At 33.1% G+C, this 25,220-nt stretch overlaps 1 protein-coding gene across 1 annotated transcript; it reads right to left on the bottom strand.

Annotated features, from left to right (window-relative positions):
* Positions 1 to 18,685: 18,685 nt before the first annotated feature.
* Positions 18,686 to 22,254, bottom strand: LOC113855296. Its single transcript, XM_027486883.1, has 8 exons — positions 21,918 to 22,254; positions 21,560 to 21,833; positions 21,413 to 21,441; positions 21,119 to 21,287; positions 20,846 to 21,007; positions 20,584 to 20,712; positions 18,936 to 18,999; positions 18,686 to 18,853 (listed from the first exon to the last, which is right to left on the bottom strand). The coding sequence occupies exons 1-8, from the start codon at positions 22,252 to 22,254 to the stop codon at positions 18,686 to 18,688; spliced, it is 1,332 nt and encodes a 443-aa protein (XP_027342684.1).
* Positions 22,255 to 25,220: the final 2,966 nt, after the last annotated feature.

The raw sequence follows: 25,220 nt of genomic DNA, 5'->3' as shown, positions 1-25,220 counted from the left end.
ACCACCAGAAACGTTCATTTTTTCACCAGATATCTTCTCTCTCCCGTTCTCTCTGTTCTCTCACTTCTTCTCCTTAGAGAAAATATTCTTGAAGCTGAATTTCTTCTTGATTAAAGTGAGATCGTCTATCTCATCAAGATCTAGGTGAGTTTCTAGAGCTTAGTTCTTTGTCTTTACTCTTGTTTCTTCCTTTCTCTTTCTTAAGAGACTTATACATGTCGTTTTGAGTAGATCTTAACCATTCAAGCTGTATCTCGTACTCAAAGACTTGATCTATCTCTTTGGAACTGACGAAAAACAAGATCTTGAAACTCGCTCCAGGTAAGGGGAGCTTATCTAAGCTGAGTTATTTGTTTAATAGTTACGAAGTTAATTGAGTATTTAGTCTTGTTATAGCTGAGAATAAATTATTGACTGGTCAGATTCTAGATTTAAAACCCAGAGTAGTATAATTGAGTAGATTTCTTAGTTGCTTAACTAAGCCGATTTGGTTCATGAAATAGATAAATTCATATAAATGAGGATCAGCTGTTATAAGAACAAGTTTTAGGGTAAAACCCAAAATATGATAATTGTTTGAATAACGGTGGCAGAACATGAGGGGATGTAATGTTGTGTTATATATGCTGAGGATGGTAAACTACACAAAAATACCGGAATAATATTCTAAGCGGTTCAACTTTATCATGAAATATGTACTGAAAATGTTTAAGTAATACTGTGAAATGTGTAGTTTTACTGTGTGCTGTATGTTGAAATGCTTGGTTTTGTTGTGATAATATGTGTATGAGTGTGTTGTCCATGCTGGATGAAAATGAATACATTGCTGTATTGTTGAAACTGAAATTAGATTTGATTCTGCTGTACCATATTGATTTAGCTGTGCTGCACCATATTCATTTTCATCATTCCATAGCTGCATAAATCGCTTAGCTATGTTGATTTGGATTCAGATACTGGGATGAGTCGCTCCTAGACTGGAACAGTTCCTCTGGATTACCTAGGCTGTGAAATCAGATGGAAACTGAATCATTGCATTTGCATTAGATGGGTTGGGGATAGGCTAGACATGCTGCATAAATTAATTAAAGTTGTTATGTTGATGATTTTAATGTACTCATATTCTGAAATTATGATTTTATTTATATAAGCTCACCCTTGCGTTTGTTTGTGTTGTTACGTGTGTGCTGCAATGATTGTACTATGGTACGTGAGCAAGAGAGACAGGTGGAGTATCTAATTTGCCTGTTGGAGAGTTTGGATAAAGAATAGTCTGGGCCAAAGATTTCGAGATATGTATTTAGTCGTAGCAGTGTAGGTTTTAGTGTGAATATAAGGTTTGATGTAATTATTATACAGAAATTTTGTATTAGGAGCTCTACTTGGAGCCACTATTGTAAATATATACATATTTTTATGCTATTTTTATGATATATAAAATACCTATAAGGCTTTATTAATGTGTTGATTTTTATGTTAAAGTCAAAAATTTTCTTTAGAAATTGTATTATTGGTAATATATCTGTGTTGACTCATATTTCAAACTAAAGTGGAAGTAGTAAGTCATAATGTCATTCATCCTTATAAAAGGGATCGTGACATAAAGAGAAACAAAAAGATAAAACTAGTGTTATATGCAATAAAGTGATAAAAGCACACTAAAAAGTATACTTTTGAGGCGATTATATCATAGGACTAATAAAAATTGTTATAATCAATTACATCTTACTTATCATGTAAGTATAGAAGAATCTGTTAAAATGTTTCTACTTATTTTAACTTATGGTCTCAAAATGAGAGTTCTCGAAAGCACTTGTATTTAATTTATATTTTCATTTTTGAGAATTAAATTATATTTATGAATATTCGTATGCTTTTATCTAATTTATAAAAAAGATAGTTTATAACATAATATTAAATTTTAATGATAAATTAAACATAAAAACTAAAATTACTATGTCACTATTTTTTAAAAAGAAATATTAAGTTATCATCTTTAACAATTTCTTTAATTATTATTTTGTATTTTTAATTAACACAATATTTTTAGAAAAGTTATTAAATAAATTTTTAATATAAAATTGAATTATTTTTAAAAAATTTAGATCATGACACTATAGAATTTAATTTCAACTTAAAATTTTAATTTTATATTCTATTTCTTTGCGTATGTCAAAAGTAAAATTGTAATTTTGAACCAATTCCAATTCTAATTCCAATGTCAATTATGATTCTATACACCAAACGAGCTCTAAGAGAATTCTTTTTCTTCCCCTGTTTCTCACACTTTTGGACTAATAAAATGACAATGAAATACCTAATTATATAATATGTCACTTAATTTTAGTTTCAAAGTGAGTCGGTCTCTAATAGAACATCAAATGAAGTTCTTGATTTTGACTTCAAAGCATGAAGATAAATGACTAAGAATGATAAGTGTTTATTTAATATCTCTAAAGTTTAATAATTGTTATACGTAAAAAACAAATTTATATTTCATGTTTGTTTGAATTTAATTTAAAAAATTAAGGTATAACATCGAATCTTAAATGACCAATTAGAGTTTAAGGTCAAATTCTTATCCTGGTTTTTAAAAAGTTTGTTTCTATAAAATCTTAACAGCATGAACATACAAATACCTGTAACCCTTTTATCAACTTATAAAAATTTTAAATTACAATTATATACATTGTATGAACACTTGAAATATGGGAAGCCGCGAAGCCTTTTCTTAAAGAAAATTTGAGAATGGCTACAAACACTTGACTTGCATTGTTAGTACGGAAGAAACATTAGAAGAAAAATAAAATTAAACATTGTCCGGCTACTAACAAAATTGGTGCTCTAATAAAATTCCTATCAAAAGCTTATATATATATCAATGACCACCAACAAAAAACAATACAATCAAGAAAGGCCAGAAAAGAGACAAAAAAATTAAGTAAAGAATCAAGAAATTATTATCTATCTCAATATACAGAATAGTTATGGTAAAATCAAATGCATACCAAGTAAAAGGACAAGGAAAATGAATTTCACACTAAAAGTAAAGAACAAAGCAAATTAAAATCAAATTTCTTGATCATAATATTGGAAACATGACAATAATACGCTGATGCATTAGAAAATAAATTAGAGATTGTAACATCTTAAATTTAATTTCAATAATAATTTCGCAAATTTGAATAACCAAATTTTCATAAGATATTTCGAAATAAGAGAAGGGTTACAAATTAATATCAAATAACTGCTACAGGACTAGTTCAATCACAACATTTTCAAAATAAAATCTAAGTCCTATAGCAGTCCATCCGTCCTTTCACTAAGTCTGGTGCTAATCGTCTTGATTACCTAAAAATGAATGTAAGGGTGAGTACTCTACACTACTCAAAACACAACAAGCATAGAGTCTCACCTTGCCTCTATTTTACTCAAAGTAAACATAAACAACATTTCATACATTTCAATTTAACTTGACACCGATGCACTCATAGCACCAATCAATCATGCACACTCGCGCGCTCAAGGCGCACCGCCACACTTATCGTGGCACTGTGATCACAGATTTTTACTATGGATGGTTGCCGGTTACCCCCGCCTCACAGATACCACATGGGCAGTCACGGGTCGCTCAACAAAGGTAGTGGTCAGAGGTCTAGTCAGGAAGAGAGTGTGTAGCCCGTGGTGTACCCGTTCCATAGTCAGTGTCACCACCACTCTCTCCTCCCAAGGTATTTCTATTGTCCTCATTCTCCACACTTCCAGTGTATCGTGGAACCATTTATAGCACATTATAACAGCGCTACACGCTCCATTCACATACATTTCATTCACATACGCAATATTCATACTTGCACACGACACACAGCCTATATTCAATTCATATTACACTGCACATAACCCACATTTTATCCACAATATACGGCACATAGCCTTCATTTATTCACAATATCATTAATTCACCAATCAATGGCATCCCATCACACACAATCACCCCCACGGGGCCTAACTATTCTAGTACACATCACATTGCACACCAATTTTCATCAAACACAAAATTTCTACTCCCTATCTCAGCCACATTGCATTAATCAACAAAACACACAAGAATTGCAACACATTGAGATAGGGTAGAGTCCCCCCTTACCTTGGATTGAAGACCCACACTCTAACTCAACCTCGAGCATGCTCCCCACACAGCTCTCAGCCTAAACACATGGAGAAACTTCATGAAAATCCCAGAAATCACCAAAAACAAAGAAAAGAGAGGAAAAATGAAAACCCTAACCATTTAAAACTCACCTCCAAGCATTCTCCACACGGATTCAACCTTCAATCTAGCTTCTGAACAGCTTTGGAGGCAATTTAATCGGTAGAAAAGGGTCTGGGAATGAGAGGATCCAAGGAACTTCGAAGGGAATGGGAGAAATAACCTTCTCCAAACCCTAACCCCCTTTAAATCCTTTCTGGTCGTGACACTCTCGCTACAGTGAGATATTCTCGCTGCAGCAAGGTCCCCTTGCTGCAGCTACACGCCCTCACGCTGCAGCGAAAAACTCAAAGGAATCTGCACTCTAATTTCTACAGAATCTCGTTACAGCGAGATTGCACCCAGAAATGCACCCCAAACTATCACTCTGCAGCTACAGCGAGAAGGCGACAGTTTCGATTCTTCCTCCCAGGGCCCTCTCACTACAACGAGAATTCTCTCGCTGCAGCAAGGACAACCCAGTATTACACCCTTAACCTGTTTTTAGCATCAGAAAATTCAATCCAATCATATATACACATTTATCTACACTCATATGCATTTATACACATCACCGTTTAATATTTACTACGCACTCAAGTGCCAATTCCAATATTCAATTACATTTACACACATACACACACACACATATATATATATATATAATAATGATCAAGGTCACCAAAAAATTTCGGGTGTTAAAGAGATGAAACATAATGAATAATCTTCTATCAAACAACGAAAATAAGAAGAAACGAATTTGACACTTGCAGCACAAAAAAAGAAAAAAAAAACAGCAAATAGGGTTCAAACTAGCTCAAACCTTAAACCTAGTGTTTTGAAGATTTTGAATGTGAAAAATGTTGAGAACATTCAATTTTATATTAGCATGTGTGGAGGCAAATGCAAATCTGCATATGCTGCATGAGCTCTTCAAAATTATCTTCATTCAGCCCCCGTGAGAAATTGCCAAATCATTTAACTCTTCACCCATTCCAATATTAAGGGTTAATCAATCAAATAATAGATAATAAATGGGTTGGTGTGAAAATAAATGAATTACTAGTTGTAGATTATTATTCTCGTTAGACTTAAACCTAACTAAAATAACAAGAGTTTTTTTTTTTCTGCCATTCATGTATCATAGACATAGATATAGGAAGATTTTCATTTCTTGCTCACTGCTCTTGTTCTTGCTCTCACTTTGTTCTCCTAGGCTCACCAAATTCCTTTACTTGATTGGAGAATTCAGATTCTCTTATGCAATTTAGTGATGATTATTATATATATGTCATGTTTTGCACTATTGCTCTAACTAAAATACTTATCCTCTCTTTATCTTGATCTAATCTTGTAGTTTTGCATAAAATATAGTCATAAAACAAAAGTTCGGCTCTTCGCTGTCTCTGATATGGTGTTAGTGTCAGAGTTCTACTCCTCCTAGTGTTTGGTTAGTACTAAAAGAATCTTGTCCAAAGCATATGAGCCCAAAAAAGAGAAGTCTTTTTATATCATTAGTTAGTAAAAAATTGTTTTTATGTTAGTTTTTTGTTTGTTTATTTTTTAATTGTTATGAAAAATGAAAATTATGTTACACCCTTCTACTATTAATGGAACAAGATTTTTATAAGCATTCTATTTTATATGTATTTTATTTAGTATTTTGCTTCTTGTAATTTTTATTTTCTTTTATTTTATATCATTTTTAAATATATATATATATATATATATATATATATATATATATTACGGATCTTATTTAAAAATATCATTCTTACTTTGGACTAACACACATCTAAAAAAATAAAATTATTTAAATTAATTATTTTAAACAGATAAAATTGTGCATTTACATCTACTAATACAAGAACATAATCAAATCATCGTAGTCGACACACCACTTGTTTAGTGGGCAACTTAAAAGTGGACCTATCATGACCCTTATAATGATTACTCTCCTTCACAATCTGTAATGTGTACATTTTAGGATTAAAATTATCTTAAAACGATGTATAAATTACACTCTTGTTGCAATAATTTTTTTTTTCACATTTTTTTAAATTTTTTTTTAATTTTGAATATTGAAGTTGTAACTTAAGTTTCTTTTAATACTTTCAATGAATTATATATTTTTCATGAATACCTACTTTTACATTTATAAACATCTTAATTTTTTTTATAATTTTTCGCACATGAAGTTTACTGATAACAATTCCATCTTCAAGAAATATTGTTATTAATATATATTGATTATTGATGTTTAATTTAAAAGTTTTTTTTTTTACATTATACAGTGAAAGTATTATTCTAAAATAAATTTTATTTTAAAATTTTTTTTATAAATCTATTATTTTGTTACATATTATTCATAATTATAAAGTTAATTCTAAATAAATTTTTAAAAATTATTATTTAAAATAATTTTATTAGATATAATTATTTACAAAAATAAAAAAAATACTTTAATTATTAAATCATATATATATTTATTATAAAATAAAATACTTTGTATATTGCACAAGCTACTAAACTAGTTATAAATATATTATTACTAAAAAAAATTTAAAAAGTGTCTGGATACTTAAATTATGACAGATAAATACTAAATCATAATTTTAAAAATATAGACAATTAATTATTTTGAAAATGGATAAAATACACTTAAATATGTACTTAATTATAAAAAATACGTTTAATATAAAAATTATTTTTTATATATAGCATATTTATAAATGTCTAGGATAATTACTCGTTACTGTAAAACATAACAGTAAAAATATATACTTTGTTGTTTCTAATTCTAATTTGTTAGAAAAAATCTTAAACAATACTTATTGAGTCGCTAAGTGGTAAAATTTTTATGAAATTTGTGTGATGCAAACATATGAACACGTAAAAAATTATTTTTATTAAATCCTTAAGCACAATGACTTAGATATTGTTACAAAACTGATAATTGATTTGGGACTTACTGTGAGTGTTGTTGTAACATCCTTAAATTTTTATTTTATATAGATAATAATTTATAATAAAGAAGGAAAATGAAGTGAATTTTTTTTGTATTTATAGCTTAAAAAATTAAATAAAATATAGAATTTAAATTTCTTTTATTTGGTTTATGAAAACTAAAAGGTATTTAAATTACTACAAGAAATAATTTTAAAATTTTAAATTTATAAATAGAGTAAAAACTAAAAAAAAATTTATATTCTAGCAATTTATTTAATTTGTATTACATGCTTATGAGTAAAAAAATAAATGAACAACACTACTTTTCGGTAGAATAAATTTCTATCTAAAATTGAATGGAAACTACAAATTAAAAGTAGCTTACTGTTAAAATTACAATTACACTTCAAATTATTATTTACAATAAAACTTATCAAAATATTATAAATTCAGAATAATTAACATGAAAATGGTTACATATTCTTGTGAACTTTGAATTGAAGCTAAATTAGAATTATTACAATTTTTAAAATTAATTAAAGTCCTAACAGAGCAATCTTCCGTATAACTCCATCAAGGATATGATCCTAGAATGAATCAACTTTCATTTATTCTTTTATTTCATTTCATAGACAATAATTTGTAAGGGTGAGTATCCTTTGCCCCACTAAATCCTTTATTTTATAAGTAAATCAAGTAATACATAGAACGTTATTTAATATTGAATGCATATTGAAATGGTACTTGCTCATGTATTATATTAATTAACCTACAACATGTCAAACATTATAACAATCACATCAATACACAATATTTCACACATAACTAAATTCAATCATTCTATCCTTGACTCATACCACTTTACTCATTTCATAGATTAGCATGTCATAATAAGTGTGTTATAACCATGTTAATTAATGGATTACAATACATGCATTATAATCACACTAATCAATCCATTATGACTCACAATTCATACTCATTACCTCTAGGATCCTTTGACGTCTTTCATAAGAATAGATAGTTGCCAGTTAGCCCTTGCACACAGATACAACGTATATAATAAAAGGGCCTCTTAGGAGTGTTAGTCAGGAAATGAGTGTGTGGCCATATGATGCATTCGCATGTTTATAAATTGTGCATACTCAAGCGAGCGTCATCCATCACCCTACGTTTCTCCTAGATTTCTCAAAAATCGTCTCTATATTCTATACTCTTAGTGTATCTCTGTAACTATCCATACACATTTTAGTCAGTTTTTCATGACACATATTTTCTCAACACTTCTCAAATATTCATATCCATTTCTTTTCATCACTTTTCTCATGATAGTACAATTTCCACTCTTTTTCTTTCTCTTTATAATAAAATTCACCATAATATGTCATTCATGTACAGTTAAATCATTAATCAATCATTTACATAGATTCTCTTTCATAATAATTTCCTTTCACATGAAATAAAGTTCACACTAATTCCATTTATTACTTTTCACTAATAATAGATTTCATCATTCAAAAACAGTCAAACACTCTTCATTAATCAATTTCGCATCAAACAAATTAGTACAATTTGCCGAAGGTCAGACACCTTCGAACTCAACTCAATCATATAGTTTAGAAATGCATTGTTGGAGATCACTCGGTCTTTATGAAAATTGTCTATCCTAAGGTTTATCCCTTTTTCCCATCACATATACATATATAGAATAACATCTTTATGAAAATTGTAACACCCCAAATTTTTCCTCATTTCATAAATGATTTTAGATTATGTTAACCTTATTTAATTACAAGCAAGTAGTATATAGAAATTTGAGAACTATAATTTTTCTTAGTAAAATTTACCGAAATAGGTTCAGTCGATAAATAATCGAGTAATATAAAAAGAAAATAAAAACCTATAAAATAAATTTATTTAACATTTTAGACAATCTTAAATATTTATATATGAATTATAAGAAATTTATAAAGATCCAAAAATGGAAAATAAATAAAATTGGAAAATTTGACCAAAATGACCAAAATACCCCTAGAAACACCTAGAATGGAGGCCCATTTTGGACAAGCAAATGAAGGAGATAAATTATGAAATTTTTATGATAGATGGCCCATGTGTAGAGGTTATGGAAGTGCAAGTATGAAGCCAAAAGAACAAGTATAGAAATTACCCAAAAAGAGGCCTAAAAATCAAGTGTACATGAAAGAAAGTGGGCTAAGAATAGTAGTAAGGAGCCATGTGACCCATTACAGCCATGTAAAACTAATCATGATTAAGGGATAAGGTCATTTATGGCTTAATCCCAGCTGGATGAGCGTATTCCATAAGAGCCAATGAAATCAAGCCAAAATAACAAGGGTGAGCATTTTTAGAAGATAAGGCTAATGATGAATGATTTGTGAGCATTTTTGGTTAAATATTAAGCTGGCTGATTGAGAGTTAACTTAATATTCCTACATAGTATACTAAGTTATTTTTTTATTTTTATTATTATTATTATTTAAAATTATGAATAAGTCTCTATATTTTATATAATTGTATAAAAGTTTCACTGACTCTTTTTTTCTTTTTTTTCTCACCCCATATCCTCCTCCTCATAACCTCCTTTGACATATAGATATGGATATAGACTACTTTTAGAACTTAGTTATTTTGATATTGTAAATGTATGTTCTAAGTCCTACGGTATTTTGTTGACAGTTTGTAAATATTATATTATATATATATATATATATATATATGGAAAAGAATCTTCTTACAACAGTGTAAGTCTAAAAACTCTTACACCTAATCTTAGTCTTTCATTTAACTCAAATATAACGGCCAGTAAAGTAATAAATTATAATCCGTTAGATTTAAGTTAAATGAAAGGCTCAGATTGAGTGTAAAAATTTTTACACTTACATCAGTATAAAAAGATTCTGCTCCTATATACATATGTATGTATGTAACATGTATGTTTATATAATGTGTAATTATTAAGTCACGATTTATCTTTTCACATTTTATTCCTTTGGTTAATTTTGTGAATGGATTTATGTTCAGAAAAGTTTTAATTTCTTAACAATTTTATATTATCTATTTTAATTGAAATTTATTTTATTTTCTCTATTTCTATATAAATTATAATGTATTTTGAGAAGTCAAAATTTAAGGTACCACAGCAAATATCGTGGATAATATGTAAGGATAATTAGTAGAACATGTTTTTATGCAGTTGTTATAATACCCTACATTTCTTTATATTAAAATATTGAGCTTATAAGGTATTATAAAGAATAACTAAACTCTCCCTTGTAATAATTAATTATAATTTACAAAGATAAAACCTTTCACAACAGTCAATTTATGTATAAGGCTAGTTTAAGAAAATAAATTGCATAAAATATATTGTAAGTCAATATTCATATGCTGAAAGATTTTAGTTACAACATAATATATTACATTTACATATCATTACACAAAATACTTTAAAATTTACAACAATTCATACACATTCCCCATACTGAGAATTTGAAACTATTCATCTATATCATGTTAGCTCTCAATTTCTGCCAAGTCCTCGTCGGTTACTTCATCATCTTCTCCAAGATAGGCGTCACTAGAGTCCATCACCATTTCTATACTAGAGAATCTCTCAAATGTGTAGCTATTAGGCCTTCTTAACAAATCATGATCATGGTAAGTAAATACATTATTCATGATCCGAGAAGGTCTTTTTATTCCTCGATATAGATAAAAACTAAGAGACTGAAGAATTTGACCACTAGTTGGGAAATAAAAAAGAATTGCATAATTATAGATTACTTCTAAAGCATATTCCTAATCGTCCCCAAAATACACTCTAAAATTCAAATGTATTATTCGCCTATAAAAAAACATAACTTAGCTTACTACTAGCATAGACTTCCACTACACTAATTCGCATGGGACGTGTTGTCATCTCTACCACCTTCAGAGTTGTGAAAGGGTGAGCTTTTATTCTAATTTTACAATATAACGTGGAAATATCATAATATTTATCATAACAATATCATGATTATACAATTAAATAACAACTTATACCACACAATCATATATCTCATTCATCATACACGTTCAGACAACCTCATTAACATTTCCATTCCCAAATTCACGCTTTAAGTGTACTGTGATCACAGTCATTTGATGCCTCCAGCAATTCTTGAAGCCTTACTCAATCATGTAAATAGTTACTGGTTAGCTCATGCAATACGTATACAACATATGTAATCATGAGCCCCTTGGCAAAAGCATAGTCAGGAATCTAGTCAGAAAACGAGTGTGAGATCGTGTGGCGCATTCGTACTCAATAATAATATGTGCACAACTGTGAATGTCGCTCAACACCTTATAACTTTTTGAGATTTCCTTATCATCTCTGGACTCTATACTGTAATGCCCCGAAAATGTAATATTGTTTGAGTATATATATATATATATATATATATATATATATATATATATATATATACATATATATTTACTATTTGTAGTATAATGATTAACTTGATGGTGATAGGGATGTATGAATATGTCTTAGTTTGATGGGAATGTGTGTGTGAATATAGATATATGTAAATATATGTATACGTGTGTGTGTGACTGGAATTTGGATTGAAAGAAATAGGTTAAGTTCTGATGCAGAGCATTCTCGCTGTAGCGAGAGGTACCTGGGAGGAAGGCATGCGACTGTCGCCTTCTCGCTGTAGCGACAAAGCAATAGTTTAGGATGCATTTCTGGATACAATCTCGCTGTAGCGAGATTCTGCAAAAACCAGAGTGCAGTTTTCTCTGGTTTTTTCGCTGTAGCGAGAGGGCGTGTCGCTGCAGCAAGGTCGCGACCAGAGGGGTATTTGAAGGATTAGGGTCCGAGGAGAGGGTTATTTTTCATGATTTCCCTCTCTCTCCTTCACGAATCTCTCTACCTAAACCCATTCCTACCGATTAAAAGCCCTCCAAGGACGTTTGGAAGCTTGATTGAAGGTTGAAAATACGTTTGGAGTCTTTGGTGGTAAGTTCTATGGTTAGGGTTTCAGTTTTTGTCCCTCTCCTTTATTTTCTGAGGTTCCCCCTAAGTTTCCTTGGGATTTCTGGGTGCTTTAGGGAAAAAATCCATGTGGGGAGGTGATTCCATCAACGTTTCATGTCGGGTCTTCGTTTTTGAGGTAAGGGGAGTACTTTACTCTAGTTATCTTTGTTAGGAATGAGTTTATTTGAATGAATTTAGTAATGTGATAGAAATAGGAGATGAGGTTATGTGTATTGATGAATTGTACGAATTGGGTTGAGTCTGGAGGTGTCCGACCTTCGGCATAGTGTGTGAAATTGAGTGATGTGATTGTGTTGGTTGCCATTGGATGCAAGGAAATGATCTGTGTATGATAGAAATGTGATTGTGAATATGTTGAGCATGATGTGTGACGATTGTGATGAAATGATTGGTTGCAATATGAATGAAATTGTGTTGACAATACCACACCTCTGACTAACACCCTTTATTGCAATTTGAATAATGTGAATGGTTCAGAAATGAGTGTGGATGGCATGTTGAATGAATGATGATGTGTTTGGGTGTTGGAACTATGAATGGTTCAGAGATACACTGGGGGTGTGGTAGATGGGGGCAGTAGTAATACCTTGGGGAAAAGAGGGTGATGGTGACACCAACAATGAGCGTGGGTGCACCACAGGCCACACACTCTCCTCCTGACTCGGCCTCTGACTAACACCTTTGCCTGGAGGGCTCAATACGGCACATGTTGTATCCGTGGAGCGGGAGCTATTTGGGCGACCATCCATAGTATAACTGAGTAAGTCCCTGAGGTTGAGGGCATCAGGAATCTGTGATCACAGTGCCACAGTGAGCGTGGCTATGTGCAGTGAGTGCACGTGTATTTGTGTAAATGCATAGATTTGTAATTGGTACAGTGAATGCACCTATTGTAATTGAGAATTTGGATGCATGATGATCATTGATGTATGCTCCTAATATGTTTAGAATTAATGTATAATGGGTCAGGTGAGTCTAATGCTTGTCTGTATGTTTATACTAGTGTAAAGGACTCACCCTTACGTTTATTTTTCAGGTAACCAAGACGATCAGCACCGAGGCCCCTGAAGGAAGGAAGGATGAAACTGCTATAGGACTTAGAAATTTATTTTGAAAATCTGATGTATGTTTAAGTCCTGTAGCAAGTAATGATGCAAATTGTACCCTAATTTCTTATTTTGGGACATTTTATGAAATTGTGCTTGAACAATTATCTAAATGGAAAATTTTCACTACTCTGAACTTTACAAAAACATATTTATTCAGAAATAAAAAAAAATATTAAGGTGTTACATATACCTAATGTATCTCTATAACTATTTACACCAATCCATTCAACGCTCATATTCATTCCACAATCCGATCATAAAATCATGCTTAATAGTATCACAACCCATTTTTAGAAGTGATTGAGAATATTATTTCTACACCACTTACTTATTTAAAATGGATAAATAATGAAGAATATAAGTATAAAATTCACTTTTGATTCAAAGTAAACAATTTTCATTACAACAAATATCCAATAGAACAATATAATATTACATTTAGTTCATAATACTCAAAATATACAAAAATTATATTACATAACTTCCTTTATATGAGGTCTCAAAATATAAGGAAAAAAAACTTAAATGAAAATTACTCGACTCTATCCTTTTAACACTTCTCCACTAGCCCCTTAGCCTGTGTGTAACACATTAATTTAATTTTCAAATAAATAAATAAATTTTGCAAAAATGGGAATAATAAAAAAATTTCATTCAAACGGCTTCCCAATGCACAATTTCATTAAAGTATTTCAAAATAAGGATGAATTACAAGTTTGAAATAATCATTGCTACAAGACTTAATCAATACATTTCAGTTCCAAAAATAAATATTCTCAGTCCTATAGCAGTATCATCTATCCCTTCATTGAGCCCGGTGCTGATCGTCTTGATCACTTGAAAAATAAATGTAAAGGTGAGTACTCTATACTATCACACACAAGTACAGAGACTCACCTTACGCAATATACATTTTTCTAACATTATTCAAACCACATATCAAGTAGATATAAAATAATACATTTACAACATTCTAAACATTCCATTTCAATTCACAAACAGGTGCGCTTACTGCACCATCAGTCAATCCACACGCCCGTGCGTTCACTGCACGTAGCCACACTCCCTGTGGCACTGTGATCACAGATTCCTAATGCCCTCAACCTTAGGGGCTTACTTAGTTCACATCATGGATGGTCCCCGGATAGCTCCCACCCCACAGATACAACGTGTGCGGTACTGAGCCCCCCAAGCAAAAGTGTTAGTCAGAGGCTAAGTCAGAAGGAGAATGTGTGGCCTGTGGTGCACCCACGCTCACTGTTGGTGTCACCACCACCTTTTCTTCCCCAAGGTATTTTTACTGCCCCATCTTCCACACTCCAGTGTATCACTGAACCATTCATAGTTTTTCAACATTCCAAACATCATCACAATCACACCTACGTGTCATTCATACATATTTCCAACCATTCACAATATTCAACATCAATCAATGGCATGTCTAAGCATTTCAACCAAAAATTTCAGCACACATCATACTCAATATCAATCACATTGTACTCAAACACACAATATTTTCCATCGCATTTCATACCAATCAATTCATTCCATTATACACACTATATTCTAAATAACCTTTCTATTGCAATCTCACTACAATTAAATCAGTTCCATTAAAATACATATCTTCTTACATTTTGATCATTCACATTACAACACATGGCAAAATGACAAATTTCAAACACAATGAGATAGGGTAGAGTCCCCTTTACCTCGAAATGAATACCCACAACACCAATCAACAAGGAATGTGCTTCCTACATGAACTTTCATCATAAATAAAGGGAAAACCCTACCAGAAACTGAGAAATTAAAGAAAGGGGATGAAAAGCCGAAAACCCTAACTCACAAACTTACCTCCAAATACCCCAAACTTGATTTCAACCTTCAATCTAGCTTCCCGATGGCTTTTGACGCAATTTAATGGGTAAGAATAGGTTGGGAATTGATGAAAGAAAATTTTCTCATTTGCAAAAAGATTTGTCGTCAACCTTCATCAAAATATGCAGAAAAATTTATGTAGTCTAGGATGAAAGCTTAGGTTGTCTCCAATGACTTTGGTTTGTAACATACATTGAACATGTTATAAACATTTACTATGAAAGCAATTAAAACAAGGGGGTTTTATGTGATTCCAATTTTAATGTAAAGGCAAGTGATGAAATTAATGAATCCAATCAATGAAATGTGCAATCCTTAGTTTGTTCATGTAATTCTATCCCTATCCCTCTCAAGATTCAGTACTTTTCCTCTTCCTCTGAATTAGGGAAACTCAAAAAGCAAGAATTAACCTTAAAGTCCCATACGAATTAAGCAATTTACATGGGCTCCAACCCTTTTCCCTAAGATTACGCAACCTTAGAAACTAACTTAGGATTAAGCAAACCAAGTTAAGAATTTCATTAAAACAAATTAGGGTTAATTAAGCAATGTCCCCCTCATTCAAACATTAATTCAATTCAAAGAGTTGGGAGATATAAATTCATAAAGGAAAGGAAATTATATTGACTTTCATACCCAGGAATTCAAGAATCCATGAACTCACTAAGGATTGCAAGAAAGTTTAGCCCTCCATGAGGATGGGTCTTACAATTTTAAGATGAAAGCAAAAGGAATTCAATGACATCAATGCAAGAATTAAAGGAAAGTGAAGAGAAATTGTAAATCAAACCCTAAGATTGACCTTGGCTGTCACCCAAGTATCCTAAGCTCTGCAAAATGCTCCCAAAGTGGCAAAAGAATCTAAAATTGTAAAAAAATCTGTACCCTAATTTCTAAAAATCTATATATACTAAGTCTGACATGGCCACATAGTGATCACTCTGTAAACAAAAGTGATTACGCGCAACAACTTCAGATTTTTTCCCTTTCTAGAGTGATCACTCTCACTTTTGAGAGTGATTACGCGCAAAGCTCTTCATCCTGAAGCTCTATGGAGTGATCACTCTCACTTCTGAGAGTGTTTACGCAGAGGCACTGTGATTTTGGAGCTTTCTGGAGTGATCACTATCACTTCTAAGAGTGATTACGCGCAGGCCTAGTCGTTCTCTTTAGCTCTGGAGTGATTAATGCTGCTTATGAAAGTGGTTACTCTGGCCTATCCCTTGGAATCAGTTCCCTGGAGTGATCACTATAGTACCTGAGAGTGATTACTCTCAGTTCATATTTTTCCAAGAGTCAAAAATTCATGAAATTTGTCTAGAATTTCCTGCACAATTATTCAAATGATCAAAATTTCAAAATATATTCACAAAAATTAGTGGAAATAAGACAAAAATTAAGAAAGCTATAATATTTGACCTAAATGAGGTTTTTATGTTATTTACAATCTTTAAGTCTATTTTTTATATTAAAATTCAATAAAAAGCTAGACAAAATATCTATAAATTGTGGATTCATCAAGAATCGAGAGAGCAAAGAGAGATCTCGAAGGGAAAAGTGAGACATGAATTTTCCAAACCCTGAACACCTCAAATACCCCTTGAGTCGCGACACTATTGCTAAAGTAATGTTTCCTCGCTGCAGCGATACCCCTCTCGCTACAGCAAAAATCTCAAACAAATATGCACTATGGTTTCTGTAGAATCTTGCTACAGCGAGACCTTCTCGCTACAGCGAGACTGCACCCTGAAAACACCCCTTCTTTATTGCCCTCTCGCTACAGCAAGAAGTCTCTCGCTACAGCAAGAACGTAACATATGCAGTCCTCTCGCCTAGGGCCTTCTCGCTGTAGCGAGAATGTGACACCTAGGAGCTATAGCGAGGACGCAACAAAATCACCCTTTTCTCCCAAGACCTTCTCGCTACAGCGAGAATGCCACAGACTCATGTTCTACGCCCAAGGCCTTCTTGCTACAGCGAGAATGCCCCTGCAGCACACAACCTACATTTTCAATCAATCCAAACACATCCAATCTCTTAATACACCACTTACATCCACAATTATACATATATATATATATATATATATATATTCACCTACACGTATTCACACATATTTACATCATCACACATACACACATACATTCAAATCATCATACTCATCAAATACCCATTCAAATGGAAATTCACAATTTATGCTACATCTGTTTTCAAACCAATGTACGATCATCGCAGTACACACACAACCGCAGAGACAAAAATGTAAGGGTGAGCTTACAAAAGAAAAATTATATATATATATATAGCAAAATATTACTCACAGCAACAGCCCCATGCATTCCTAGCCCATCTAATGCACAGAATGAAAATGATTCCAACTGGTTTCACAGCCTAAATAATCCAAAAAGAATCAAGCTAATCTGGGAGCGACCCATTCTGGTATTTGAATCCAGACAGCACAGCTCAACATGCTCTCTATCGTTACACGTCTACCCACCTAAACATGTAACTCGGCTATATAATGATGCAAGACATATATTTCAGCATGATGCAGTAGAGACAAAATTGCATTCTCAATAGCTCAGCTAAAACAATTTATAATATTTCAGTCAAATCTCAACTTTTAAATCAATAAACAGTAGTTACAACATAGAAAATAGCTTTTATCCAAGAGATCTAACAAAATCATCTAAAAACTTCTTGTAATAACATACCAAATCATTCTAAACATCGTTTAATAGTTAAAGTAAGCTCCCCTTACCTTAGAACAGCGATTCACACCAGATCTATTGAATATTACTTGTTTTAAGGCAAGATCCATCGAAGATTTAGCTCTACAATGAAGTTTCTTCTAAGATATCATTAACTATCTATAAGAAAGAGAAGAAGAAGAGAAATGAACGGTAAATCTATTTTCAAACTTATAGAAACTTACTTCAAATCCTTCAGAACAAATACGGAATCTCAGATCTAGTGAGAAATCTAAGTTTAAGAAGGTTTAGTGTGAGAGAAAATGGTGGTATATGGCCTTGGATCTTCTTAGAACCTTTGAGAAGGGTAAAGAAATGAAAATTTCGTGCAAGGTCTCCCATTTATAAGCAAAATTCCAAAAAAAAAATTGGTATTGTTCACGCCAGATTTATTGTTTTCGCTAGAGTTACTGTTCACACTGCCTTACTGTTCATGCTGGATTTACTGTTCACTTTTTTTAAAAAAATAATAATAATTTCAAACTCCATCTAAATCTATTCCAATACCAAATAATCCTTCAATTAATGTTTAACAAGAAAAAAATATTACAAGTTACTCAATAATAAATTTACAAGCCCGACAATTCTCCCCTTAAAAATAAATTTTTCACCCTAAAAAATTTCATCTCTCAGAGAAAAGATAAGGATACAACTCTCTTATTTTCTTCTCTAATTCTCAAGTAGCATCTCTAGTAACTAGGTCCCAAACAACCTTCACAAGCCAAATAGACTTGCCTTTAAGCTCCTCAATACGAGCAGTTGGAACTTCAATAGATAAATCATCTCGTATCTCCACAACATCTGGCTCAATTACATGAGACAGATCAAGAATATACTTCCTCAACTGTGATACATGAAAGACGTTATGTAACCCTACCAACTAAGGTGGTAAAGCTAGCTCATAAGCTACTGGTCCTTTGCAATACAATATTTGATACGGCCCAATGAACTTCAGAGTCAACTTCTTTGCCTTCAATGCTTGTCCCACACCTGTATTACGTGTGATGATTCATATTTTATACTCACATTTATAGCCTTATGGCATCTTCCAAAATACCTTTCCTCTCTTTAATTATTGTATTTAGCATGTTTTTGCATTTCTTGCATTAAATTGGAGTTTTTATGAATACTTGACATCTTTACTTTATATTTTGTATTTTTTCTATTCTGACCTTTGTCCACTATTTTGGTAATAACTTTTCTGCAGACCTCCTTTTTGGATGATTCTTTTTGTAATGAATTCCTGACTTTTTGAGCTTCAATTTGAACATATGGATCATGTTGTTTGGAGTTCGGAGCTATTTTCTATTAATTTTTGAAGTTTAGACTTAAAATTTACCTTTTAAATTTAGGGTTTCTACTTAGGGCTTTTATTTTATTTTTTGCAGAGGCCTTGGCCCATTTTTTTTCGTTTTCATTTAAGAACAGTATATATAGGGGTCAAAAGGTTGATTTTGCACCCTTCATCTTATCCTTTTAATAATTTCATTTTTCAATAAAGACACTTTCCTGTTTTTTAGAGTAAATTTGTTTCGTTCTATTCGCTTGCCTCTCTTCGGATCCTGCTATGTTCTTAATTATTTGGTGTCGCGAATCATCTCGTCTTAAGCGTGGATTGCTAGATCGATTGAGCGCTCCGAGTTTGTCTTTTTACCTTATCGCAATTCTTGATTAAGATTTGTGCATGCATAATTTGATTGAATTTGATTTTTGTCCTTGAATGTAATATCGATTGATTGTTTTCTATTGCACTTGAGTTTTGGATAAATTTGGTATAGTAATCCTAGTTTGTGTCTGTAGTTCGTGGGTTTAATTCGTGTTAGTTTTAATTGTTTTTGTTTCATTTTTCATTTTTCAATTTCCGTTCTCAATTATTTTTTTTACATTTCTTTTCAAATTTTAAATTCAAATTTAAATTCAAATTCGTTTTCATATTTATTTTTAGATTTGTTTTCAAATTTTAAATTCAAATTTGGTTCTAGATTTATTTTTTAGATTTGTTTTCAAATTTTAAATTCAAATTCGTTTTCAAATTTATTTTTAGATTTGTTTTCAAATTTTAAATTCAAATTCGTTTTTCAAATTTATTTTTAGATTCGTTTTCATTGTCTTGATCCGCTTTCATTTAAATTACTTTCGTTTTAATTCATCGTTAAATTACAAACCCCCAAATTTATCACCATTGCATGTTTAAAATTTGGAAATAAAATGAATTTGTATCCTTGTGAGATGACCTAGGTTTACTCCCTATATTGCATGCTTGTTTGAGGAATCTAGTTTTGTTTGAAACCATTACAACGTGGTTGTTAACGTGACACTCGAATGGTAGCTATTATTATAAGTGAAATCTACCAAAAGAAGCATATCCTCCCAATCACCCCTCTGCTCCACAATATAAGTCCGCAACAAGTCTTCTAAGGTCTGAATAGTACACTCAGATTGACCATCTGTCTGCGGATGATATGCAAAACTCAAACTCAATTGCGTGCCTATAGCTTCCTAGAAACTCTGCCAAATTGAGAAATAAATTGGGGATCTTTATTAGAGATAATACTAGAAGGTACTCAATGCAACCTGACAATATCTCTAATGTACAATTCTGCTAATTTCTCCAAGCTATAGGTCATGTTGATCAGCAAGAAATGCGCACTCTTGGTCAACCTATCAACTATGACCCACACAACATCATGATTCTTAACTGTTCTAGGTAGATGAGACACAAAATTCAATCACATGTTCCCACTTCCACTCTAGAATTTCTATCATCTGCAACTCTCCTAGAGGACTCTAGTACTCCACCTTTGCCTTCTGGCAAGTTAAACAAGTTTTAACAAACTTAGCTATCTCTCGCTTTATGCCTGGCCACCAAAACATCTGCTTCAAATCTTGATGCATCCTGGTAACATCAGGATGAATGTTGAGACTACCCTTATGTCCTTCTTCTAGACTTACTCTCTTTAATTTAGCATCTCTAGGGACATAAACTCGACCTTGGCATCTAAGAATACCATTAGCACCTCTACTAAAACCCTATATCTTATCTATCTCCAAGAGAAATACAGTTCGACATAACATAGGATTTCATAGCTATTTGTCTTTAATTTCTTACAAGAAACTATCAGTTATCACAATCTGGCTACAACTAATCTTTTCAAGTGATAAGTCTACATGTAAGTTCAGGTCTCGAAATTGTTCTACCAAAAGAGTTTCACTAACTCTTAAGGAGAATGCCTGAATCACATTTCTGCTTATTTCATCAGCCACCACATTAGCTTTTCCTATATGGTATTAGAGTTGAAAATCATAATCCTTAAGGAATTCTATCCAACGCCTTTGCCTCATATTTAACTCTCGCTGATCAAACAAATACTTTAAACTCTTATGATTACTATACACATCAAACCGAGCTCCATAAAGATAGTGTTGTCACACCTTCAAAGTAAAGACTACAATAGCTAAATCAATGTCATAGGTCAGGTAATTTTACTCATGAGTTTGCAACTAGTGAGATGCATAAGCTGCCACCCTCTTATCTTGCATTAACACACACCCTAATCCCTGATACGAAGCATCACAATACACCTCAAATGACCAGCTAGTATCAGGGAGAATCAACATTGGCGAGGAGGTTAATCTCTGCTTCAACTCATTAAAGCTTTGCTCACATTCCTTAGTCCATACAAAAGGTTGATCACGACGAGTTAACTGTGTCAATGGTGCAGCTATCTTCGCAAATCCCTCTATAAATCTCCAGTAGTAACCTACTAAGCCTATAAAACTACGAATCTCTATGGTTGTCTTTGGCCTTTCCCATTGCAACACAGCTTAAACTTTGAAAGGAACAATTGCAATTCCCTTAGCTGAAATAACATGGCCAAGGAACTTCACTTCCTCTAGCCAAAACTTACACTTAGACAATTTAGCATATAGTTGTTTCTCCTTCAAAATACCTAATACAGTCCTCAAATACTCTGCATGTTCTTTTGGCGAACTAGAATAAATCAAGATATCATTAATGAAGACTACCACAAACCAATCCAGAAAAGGTCTAAAGATTCGGTTCATGTAGTCCATAAACATTGCCGGAGTATTAGTAACTCCAAAAGGCATCACTATATACTCGTAATGACTATATCTAATACGGAATGTTGTCTTTGGGATATCTTTATCCATTACTTGGATTTGATGGTACCCAGGCTTCAAATCAATCTTAGAGAATACTTTAGCGCCTCTTAACTGGTCCATCAAATCATCAATTTGTGGCAACAGGTAGTTATTCTTAATTGTCTACTTATTCAACTTACGAAAATCAACACACAATCTAGAACTCCCATCTTTCTTTTTCACCAAGAGAACTGGTGCTCCCTAAGGTGATAACTCGGCCTAATCATTCGTTTCCACATTAGATCCTTAATCTGCTCCTTAAGCTCCATTAACTCTTTCAGCGCCATTCTGTAAGGTGCTACAAACACTAGTTCAGCTTTAGTAATCAAGTCTATAGTAAACTCTACCTCTCTATGCAGAGGTATTCCAGGAATATCCTCTGGGAAGATCTCAAGAAATTCTCGTACTATTGGTATTAATTGCAAACCCTGCTCATTCTCTGCATTCATGATGGCCAAAAGAACATAACAAGAGACCCTTTCACTCAAGGATGTTGCTACTTGACGAGTAGAAGCCAGCTCAACATAGTCCTGCTGCTCAGGAAAAATCAAACACCTCTGCCCACAATTAATCAGTACACAATTGACAATCAGTCAATCCATCCCTAGAATTACATCCAATCCTGACATCGGGTACAAATAAGATTTACCTTGTACATTCGTCCCTCCATTACTATAGGACACCTAACACAAACTGTTAAAGTCTTGATCAAACTCAGAGTAGGTGTCAATACTATCAATTTACATCCTAGATCACTCATCGACAATCCAAGTTTCTCACACAAATATCTTTAATCCACTGCTCGGCCACATCCGACCCATCAACTCTAGTAAACTGAGGAGGATTGTTCTTCCTGAACTCAGACAATCCTTGATATTCAAGAGGAGGTACAGTTGAGGCAATGGCTGTTGTTGCCTGTGCTGGAGCAGCAGCTTGATTTGCAGCCTATTGCTGCTGTATCACTTCTAGACTTTGCCTCACTGTGGCTGCCATAGCCTCCATGGCGTGAGCAATTTGGTCACGTCAACAGGCGGAGGAGGGTTTGCAGTAGATCTTCTTGGTCTAGCGATCTTAATATAAGTAGCTTAAATTATTAACATTCAACACACTCAACAATACCACCACATAGCTATATTCATAGATTTAGCTTACAGTAATATTTTCATATTAAGTATATCATAGCAATTTAATCAATTTAGCGCTTAGCATAACATTATATCAACATTCTCAGCATTCACACAGCATAGCAAACACACTTATTTGAGCAATCATTTATAACTTAGCTTAACAGCTTATCATTCACACAACATGACTCGCCTATAGCTCACCCAAGTATCATATACCAAAATTTCCTACATTTGTCGTGTCTGAGAATCGAGGTGATCAAGCTACATTGGGTTTAACCTGAAGTCCTTCATCTATTCTCGGGTCTAGTTCTACATCCAACTCTTCTTCTGACTGAGGAGATACGATGTTAACATCTCGTCTATGCACGGGGAGGAGTTTTAGGCGCAAGCTTACAAAATAGCATTCTCTGACCATCTTTTGGTCTGCATGGACCGTGACAGTTTGACCTCTGTCCAAGGGAAATTTCATAGCCAAGTAAGGAGTGGACGCTATGGCCTTTAACTTGTTGAGGGATGGTCAATCGAGCAATATATTCTATGAAGTTCTTGCGTGTACCACTGGGTAAGTTACCTTGATACATTTTCCTTCCTATTCTGACTCGAACAGGGTGTATAAATCAATACAACCTCAAGTTTCCACCTGTTCACTTGAAAAGCCGACAAGTGGTTCATTATACTCTTTCAGTTCCTCTTCTGGTATCCCTAGCTGTTTGAAAGTATTCCAATAAAGGATGTCAGCCGAACTCCCTTGATCAATTAGGTCTTTCAGACTGTATAATTAAAAATATCCACGCTTATGACGATAGGGTCGTCTTGAACTAGATCTATTCCTTGAAAGTCCCTATCAATAAATATGATCAAAGGTATTCAAATTTTGTTCCCTAATGATATATGCTTTACTAATCGAACATGTCTCAAATGTCTTTCGAGCCGAGGTGGTAGATCCTCCCCCAGCAAATCGTCCTGCTATAGTATTAATGATTCGACGAGGATACTTCTTGCGCTCATCATGACGTCTGACAGGTGGCTCTCTTGATCTACTACGCTATCGTTCATTTCTCTTCTTTTCAAATCTTCTTGAATGCTCAGATTGGTAATTCCTGCCCCTCTCAGTTTGTATAAATCCCTATGAATGACCTTTAATCAGGTCCTCGATGCGGTCTTTAAGGGCTGTACATTCCTCGGTGGTATGGCCCCTATTTCTGTGGTAATGACATGATTTTGACTTATCTGCTCGAGGGGAGATATTTGCATGCCTAAGAATAGTCAGTATCTCAGTTGCCAATGCTTGTTCGAGTACTCTTGACCGATTAGTATTTAAAGTAGTATAAGAGGTATACTTTGGTCCTCTTAGGGGTCGTTCAACTCCACCCTTCTGTCTCTGTTTTCTTGTCTGTTTTTTAATGGTTCACTTCTGTCACCCTCTCTATGGTTTGACCCCCATTTCTAGTTGGACTTGGCCTTGATGTTCTACCAGTTCTTCCATCTGCATGTACTTTGTTGACAAAATGTCCTGACTTTAAAGCCATTGTAAGGTGATGCATGGCGACTGCCGGCTCCAGGTTGTGGATTGAGAGGGCTACCTTGCCAAAGCATTCCATGAACACTCTAAGTGTCTCTTTTTTCTCTTGTCGGATATTAACTAAAGCCAATGATGTCATGAGGACGGCTTATGGCAAATTGCAAATTAAAGCGTGTGTGGAGTGTTTCAAATGAATCGATTGACGAGGGGATAACTTGGTGAACCAGTTGAGAGCCGATCCACAGAGTAATGTGGGGAATATCAAACATAATAAAGCATCGTTGTCTGTGTATAGGCCGACTTAAGTTGAAAAGATATCCAAATGCTCTTCAGGGTCGAATGTTTCGTCATATTTTTCCAATGTTACACCCTTCCAATTTTCTGGTAACTTGGCTTCC

Source organism: Abrus precatorius, unplaced genomic scaffold (assembly GCF_003935025.1).
Source record: "Abrus precatorius isolate BTA unplaced genomic scaffold, Abrus_2018 Scaffold1, whole genome shotgun sequence".
NCBI lineage: Eukaryota > Viridiplantae > Streptophyta > Magnoliopsida > Fabales > Fabaceae > Abrus > Abrus precatorius.
The sequence above is the reverse complement of the archived record's forward strand: the minus strand, read 5'-3'. Positions and strand labels throughout refer to the sequence as shown.

Coding starts and splice junctions, on each gene's coding strand:
- LOC113855296 (XM_027486883.1), bottom strand. CDS start 22,254: ATGGACCAGTTAAGAGGCGCTAAAGTATTCTCTAAGATTGATTTGAAG. Junction 21,008..21,118: donor GTGATAACTGATAGTTTCTT/GTAAGAAATTAA, acceptor TGGTATTCTTAG/ATGCCAAGGTCGAGTTTATG. Junction 18,854..18,935: donor ATTGGGCCGTATCAAATATT/GTATTGCAAAGG, acceptor CATGTATCACAG/TTGAGGAAGTATATTCTTGA.